Consider the following 7,604-nt stretch of genomic DNA (forward strand, 5'->3'; position numbering starts at 1 on the left):
TACTGTATTAGTACATTATTACTGTATCATTACAGTATTACTGTATCATTATTACTGTATCACACAGAAGCTCTCTTTATATAAACAGAATCTCTCTATATAAATAACATTTGTTGTGGGAGTTGAGTTAATAGTGTTGGAGCTTTATTCCAAGTAAGTTTGTGTGTGTGTCGGAGAGACATTTTGTGTGCATGCATGCATAGGTGTGTGTGTGTGTGTGTGAGTGTGTGTGTGTGTGTGTGTGTGTGTGTGTTTTGTGTGTTGAGCTGTAAGTGTGAGTCTTCTTTCTTTCAGATTGTATAACTGCAGTATTACACAGGAAGGTTGTGCTGCTCTAGCTTCAGCTCTGAGGTCAAATCCCTCATCATACCTGAGAGAGATGAATCTGAACCACAACAAACCAGGAGACTCAGGAGTTATGCAGCTGTCTGCTCTACTGGAAGATCCATTATGTAAACTGGAGAAACTAGAGTGAGATACTGACACACACACACACACACACACACACACACACACACACACACGCACACGCACACACACACACACACTCATTATTAGTGCCACAGTCTTTTCTCCATCTCTTTGTTGTTCTCTCACACTTTTGATCTTTCTATAACACTCATTATCACCATATTTGTCAAACACACAGTGCTCTCTCTCTCTTACTTGCTCAATCTCTCTCTCCCTCTCTCTCTCTTTACACACATACACATATAACTGCATCTTTCTCCCAGAATATTCCATATATGTAAAATATTCTCCACATATTCCATGTGTTGTGGGCATGGAGTTAATAGTGGTAAGCATGTCAAGTAAGCATGTATCTGTTGGTGAGATATTTTGTGTGCATTCATGCATATGTGTTTGTGTGTTGAGCTGTAAGTGTGAGGAGTTTATCTCCTTCTCTCTGCAGTCTAAGTAGCTGACGTATTCCAGAGGAAGGCCGTGCTGCTCTAACTTCAGCTCTAAGGTCAAGTCCCTCGTCACACCTTAGAGGGCTTAATCTGGATTACAATAAACCAGGAGACTCGGGAGTAAAGCAGTTCTTTGCTCTATTGGAGGATCCATATTTTAAACTGGAGAAACTAAAGTGAGTTACTGACGTACTAGCTTTTTATGCACACACATGTCTATGCAGACACACACACACACACACACACACACACACACACACACACACACACACACACACACACACACACACACACATACACACACATATTTACAGTCTATATCTGTCTTTTTCTCTCACGCACAGTATAGCATTTTCTATTATATATTTCTCTCAAAATCTTTCACTATCTCTGTAACTGTAACTCTGTATCTTTGTCACATCGACATCCTGCGTCACACATACACTTACTCTCACACAAACATTAAAACTCTTTCTCTGTCCCTTTTGAATTCTCTTTCTATCACACACACTCATGCGCACACACACACAGAAAATAAAGTAGTTTGGGGTGGTTTGTAAAGATTTATGTACATGTCATTCTGATTAGCAGAAGGACTTTGAATAGTGCGATTCAGTATGTAATCATGTACTTTTGTATGTGTGTTTATTGCATACCTGTCAAGTGTCCCGTTTTGGCCGGGACAGTCCCGTATTTTACCATTCTGTCCCGGCGTAATCCCGTATTTTTATTTTCCCGTATTTGTCCCGTATTTTCATTTTTCATTTTTATTTTTTTTAAAGCATTCATGTGCCGCTCCAAACAGAATTCTGTCACTAGCCTTGTGAGAACTGGCTCCCAGACTTCTGCAGGTGGCAGTTCTCGCAAGGTTAGTGAAAGAATTCTGTTTGGAGCGGCACATGAATGCTTAAAAAAAATAAAAATTGAAAACTCGCGGGTTTAGTGTCGACAGTGGGAGCAAACCTGGAACAACAAATCAGAGACGGATTTAACGAGAGAAGGCAGTCCTGCCAAAAAAGCTAAGCATACGTGTAAGTATTTTGACGAATGGGACAGGGAATTTACTTTCCTAAAGAGGAGCATGAAGGGGCATAGCTACTCATTCGGTAAGATTTGTAGCTGTGATTTTAGTGTCTCTCATGGGGGAAGGAACGATGTCCGTCAGCATGAACAATCTGCCAAGCACAAACGCGGGCTAAAGGCACAGAAATATGCCCAGGAGATGTCCCCATTTGTAGCTAGAAATACCACTAAAAATTTTTTATTTTTTTATTCATTTGTAGTTCAAAACATATTTGGGGTGTTTTTTCTTCAGTTTTTGCCACTCCAAAGATGTTTTCGTCTCTCCAACAGCCTCAATTGCAGCTATATGCAAATAACTGATTATGCAAATTAGATGATGACGTCATATACGGGAAATGTACCGTATTTTTTTATACAAAACTTGACAGGTATGGTTTATTGTAACCTGCATCAGAGCAATGTGCAGAGACGGAAAGCACTATGTTATCTGTCATTCCTCTGCTGACCCATCAGCTGTTTCTGTGTACAACTGATGCGTCAGTTTTTTCTATCACACACACACATGTGTGGAGAATAAAATAACATAAAAATGATCAATGTAAATAATAATAATAATAATAATAATGATGCATTTTATTTAATAGCGCCTTTCTAGCACCCAAGTACACCGTACAATAAAATACAATCGTGAAATTAGACAGAGGAAATAAACATTAAAGATAAAACTAAATTAAATAAAATATTCCAAACAAGACAGAGAAAGTTTTTATAAAGAAAATGCAAGATGGTGCGCAGATGGTAGTGAGTTCCAGATTCAAAATCAAAATTATTATCCCATGGAGGTCTGGATTTGGAATCATACTCAAAATACAAGTGGAAAATCTAATGACAGGCTGATCAAACATTTTAATTGAAATTCCTAAAGACAAGTTCAAATGAGGTTCAGTAGCAAAAACAACACTGGAGGAATCTTTGTCACTAATATCAGGAAGTTCTCCAAAGACAGGTACTGGAATTTCATCACAATGAGCTACAGGACGACGTGTGGATTGAAGATCAGGATACTTGAGGCTGCTCCGGAACTTTCTGTTGATCCCAGTCACATCAATTGCACAGAAGTAGCAGTGAGTGCTGTGGTTTGTTGGCTCCCTCCAAACCATGGGAGTTCCAACGAAAGTTGTTGAGCATGGGGGGGGGGGGGGGGGGGGGGGGGTGAACGTAACACTACTCTTTAAAATTAATTCTCCCGTCTCTCCCGGATCCGGACCGCTGTCTGCCAGTTGAGTACAAAGAGGCTCAACTGATGAGGCTCAGGGATTGCGTGTCATGCAGCGCCGTGCACAGGGTCCTAGTGCCTGTAGAATTAATGGCCCGATGAAGGTCATTTAAAAACCAGGACATTTCCTCACTTAAAAAAAAAAACCCGGGAAGCCGGACGAGAAATACGGACATGTCCCGGTAAATACGGATGTTTGGTCACCCTAGCTGTACTTACAATTTCTTCTCTCTCATCACACTCACATTGACTAAAGTGGAGAGCTTTTGTACATAGTCCCTCCCTAACTGTCTGTCTTAGTCTTGTGTATATTTATATGTTGTTTATAATATTTCCAAAATGAGCACTTAATTTATTCTGTGTGTGTTTGTGCAATCTTTATGTGGAGAGTTTTCCCTGTGCCTCGCCACAAGTCTTTCAGTGCACTAATGTCCTGTACCTGCTGTGCAAATGACAAATAAACAAAATGTTTTTGATAATAAATGAATAATTGTAATTGCATGTACATTTTAGGCCACACTATACCTGGTAATGATATGGACTGTTTGAAGGGCTCTGCTAAAGCATTTGCTTTGGATGTGTCTTCATCCATGGATCCATGGAGACCACTAGTATTCAGGGGATGAGGCCCTCTAGTGGCCAGAAGGGTGCATGCCGGCCGCTTCCCTCACAACATCCCTGAAGCAAGCAGAGGCAGTACAGCTTGTTTACTGTGCACAAGGCACGCAGGACTGGAGGTGCAGAAGGTAGACATTAACATTACCTTCTTTCCTTATTATCATTCATTAAAAACTGATTTAATTACCTAAGTTGCCCAGAGTTCAAGAGGTATAAGTGTATATTCTAAACTTTGCAGCAGTACACGGGCATTAAATAATGTTAAGACCTGGGAATACCTAGAGCATAATTAGGGGCAGGCATTTTATAAATAAAAGTGATGATGATCCACGTGTGCTTTGCTCATGGGATAATGAGACACACAGCAGTGGTTCCAGCTCTATTCGTTGCTGCAGAACAATGTTTACAGAGTCCCTTGGCCACACTGATTGGGAGCTTGGTCTCTCAAATGGATCCCTTGACTAAGATGTGGTACTGTTTTTTGTTGTTGTTTATTTTTTACTAAGAATAAATGTAACAAAAACACTTTATTATTTATTGCTTTAATTATCTACCCTGTTCTTGAGGTCATTGAAGATCTGTCCAAAATACTGCAGGTTGTTATTAATATGCAGCATCTTGCCACTCATCCGGTTCACGATTTCCAGGGCTCGGGTCCAAAAGGCCCCTCTATTTTCTTCCAGCAGGAAAGGTTTGTCTGGGTAGCTGATCTCATGACAGTCAAAGGAGAAAGACACGTACAAACCGGTGAGCAGCACGGCCTGCAGCTCCTCCTTGGTGGCCACCTCAGCTGAAACGATGTCACGACACAGCATGTAGAGGAAGACCACGGTGCCTGGAGTGAAGAAGCCTTGCTGTTGCCATCCTGTCAGTGTCAAGGAGCGGTCCACACTGCGAACACACTGCAAGGGCTCATGGGCAGAGAGGTCCTTCAGCAGACAGGAACGTCGGCACAGGAACTCACCCAGGCAGGTGAGCAGCTCGCTGGTGGAGGACTTCACAAGAAAACTACTAGGCTTGTCTGCACTGATCTTGCGTCAGAATGGTACATCTGGAGAACAAGGAGACCTTGGCCCGATGACGAAGAGGAAGGGTGATGGTTACCTCACCTCATCACCTCACCTCATGTGGGTCACCAATGAGACCTAACATGCTTATCTCATGTCACTGAAGTATGATGTAATAGTAAGCTAATAGTAAAACTGAAGTATGATGAGTAATCGTCAACTGTTGGGAAAGATTCAGTCTGCTGAAAAATACGCCCAATATGAGGTGGACTGAAAAGTATCAGCCATAGGCTTAGTGTAAAATTTTTTATATGACTAATTTTGTGCCAATACAAATAATATTTTTAAATTTTGTATTTATTTTTTAGGCTACCATTTTTATTTTGTAAGGACAAACATTGAAAAGAAGAACACAAACACTTTGACTTGATGAGAAAGAGCCACACATGATTTATCACAGCACAGAATGTCATGGAAATGTATAATTGTGTTTTGCACATTTTAAATGTAAAAGAGTTCAAATAGCCTTTAAGGGCAGTGTTTTTTTCCTGCAGTGTATGTTAAGGGCCAGTAAAGCATTTTCATATAAATATCAACTATATGCCCACGCTGAGGTGTCCTCTTTTTCACCATCTCTGATCCGGTCACCCTAAGTGAACACTTCAGGAACCAGGAGAACAGATTCACAACACACAAGTATCAGGAAAGAGTTCTAAAGTTTAATGATAATATGTGTAGTTGAATACAGAACAAAATAGATGGGTCTTAAGACAATTTGGTAAGAATAATAAACCATATGTGTGATTGGTGTTCTCCTTATCAGGAGAGGAGGTACAGTAGACTGGATGTAGGGGAATGGAAAAGTCCAGGGAGAGAGATTCTAAGTGAGGTGCAGACACACAGATAAGGGAATGAACAACATGTCAGTGTGTTCTGATTAAGGATTTGCTGGGTGTACGTATGTCTGAAAAACATCTGGCACAGGAACATCTGTCCAGCGCAGTGGAGTTGGGGTGAAGCAGGGGGACCATAACAGCTGGAACAGTTTGAGACTCAGTAGCAGCATGATGTCAGGAGTAGGTTTACCTCATCAAGAGGAGAGACAAGATCATTAGACATGCCTTAGTACAGAGAAGTATAAATTAATGGACTATAGTGTGCAAGGCTCCAGCAAATCTAGCTATGGCAGCACAGCTAAAAGGGTGGAGCTAGAAAATAGCACAGGCATGAAACAAGCAATTAGACAATAGCATTCACCCAATTTTAAATGATAGTTTTCTGTCTTTTTGTCAGACGACTATAGGCTATCTTGCTCTGAAAATGACAATATTTTCTTTATTTAAAATTAGGGGTGGCCATAGATTATTTTTTAAAATCTAGATTAATCTCACTGAAATCTTGAAACTAATCTTAATTAATCTAGATTAAAATGGCTCATTCGGAATATGCGTGCTACCCAAGTAATGATTAAAAGTCCGTTTTTGAGATAAGGGTTCTTTATACAGAGGATCTCCTGTTTTCAAAATGCATCAATGACTGCTTGAGAAAGCTGTTCTACTTTGATACTTGAAGAAAAAAACATGCTCAATAAAATGTAGGCTACTCGTGTTCAATGGTTTATTCAGTTAAACATGAAAATAGTACGGTATGCCTACATACTTTAAGAGGGCATATTCAGTCAAACATGAATTTGTAAGGTTAACTTAAATTTAATTTGAACTTAACAGGCAGCCAATGTAGGGAGGCCAACACTGGAGAAATATGCTCCCTTTTCTTAGTTCCAGTCAGGAGCCTAGCTGCTGCATTTTGAACAAGCTGAAGGCGTGACAGAGCTGATTGGTTGATACCCAAATACAGAGAATTACAGTAATCAAGCCATGATGTAATAAAAGCATGAACAACTGTTTCCATATCTTTAAAAGTTAAAATAGATTTGAGCTTAGAGATTTTCCTTAGCTGATAAAAACTGGTACTATCTGTTTATCAAATGTAAGTGTGGAATCAAAGAGAACGCTGAGATTCCTTACGTAGCTCTGAGTATTTATTAATAAAGGCTCCAGATGTTTAGCATTTGGTGTAACACTGTCTGGATAAAAAAATAATAATAATAGCCTCTGTTTGGCCATCATTCCATTTTTAAAAATTATTGGACAGCCAAATTCTTATGTCCTGCAGGCAATGTCGATGGGCCGCGTCTTGCAGAGTATCTGCACATTGTTGACCTACAAATTTAATGACTTAAGACCTCCAAGAATAAAAATTAAGACCATTACCATGGCAAAAACATGAATTTTCAAGCTGGGCCCCTCCAAAGCTTTCAGGTAGTCCATGTTAATGTGAGACCTGCTTTGCCTTGCAAATTATTAGCACAATGTCTGATAAACACAGCCTCAAATCATCAAATCATTTGTGCACGATTGCAGTATTTACTTTTGAATGGTCATTTTTGAGAACCTTGCCTCAAATATGGCAATATTTCTACAAATATGTCGAAGCAAAAGGTAGGAGAATCTTTAAGGTGACATCACCAAGTTGAGGGTATTCCTGCATCAGCCCTTGGTTTTCTAAGTAAATAAATTGATTTTAAGATGGATAACAAATATCAAGACATGGCACACATGCACTTGGCAAGAGAACTAGAGTGAATGGGGCTACTGTGTGTATGTGAATGTTTTTATAGAAGAACAGTCACGGGTTCAAAATACTACTGTTTTAATTGGTATTTGAATTGAATTTGAAATGAAACTGTGGCTGATTTAGCCGTGT

At 39.8% G+C, this 7,604-nt stretch overlaps 1 protein-coding gene and 1 long non-coding RNA gene across 2 annotated transcripts; one reads left to right on the forward strand and one right to left on the reverse strand.

Moving 5' to 3' along the window:
- Positions 1 to 2: 2 nt before the first annotated feature.
- On the forward strand, positions 3 to 3,028 carry LOC143502057 (uncharacterized). Its single transcript, XR_013127071.1, has 3 exons — positions 3 to 471; positions 914 to 1,090; positions 2,940 to 3,028. It is a non-coding gene; the product is annotated as an uncharacterized LOC143502057 (long non-coding RNA).
- A 1,345-nt stretch (positions 3,029 to 4,373) lies between these two features.
- LOC143502063 (cyclin-dependent kinase 5 activator 1-like) lies at positions 4,374 to 5,126 on the reverse strand. The gene is made up of 2 exons (XM_076995242.1): positions 5,092 to 5,126; positions 4,374 to 4,857 (listed from the first exon to the last, which is right to left on the reverse strand). Exons 1-2 carry the CDS (start codon positions 5,124 to 5,126, stop codon positions 4,374 to 4,376), a joined length of 519 nt encoding a protein of 172 aa, XP_076851357.1.
- Positions 5,127 to 7,604: the final 2,478 nt, after the last annotated feature.

Source organism: Brachyhypopomus gauderio, unplaced genomic scaffold (genome assembly GCF_052324685.1).
Source record: "Brachyhypopomus gauderio isolate BG-103 unplaced genomic scaffold, BGAUD_0.2 sc187, whole genome shotgun sequence".
In the NCBI taxonomy this organism is placed as follows: Eukaryota; Metazoa; Chordata; class Actinopteri; order Gymnotiformes; family Hypopomidae; genus Brachyhypopomus; species Brachyhypopomus gauderio.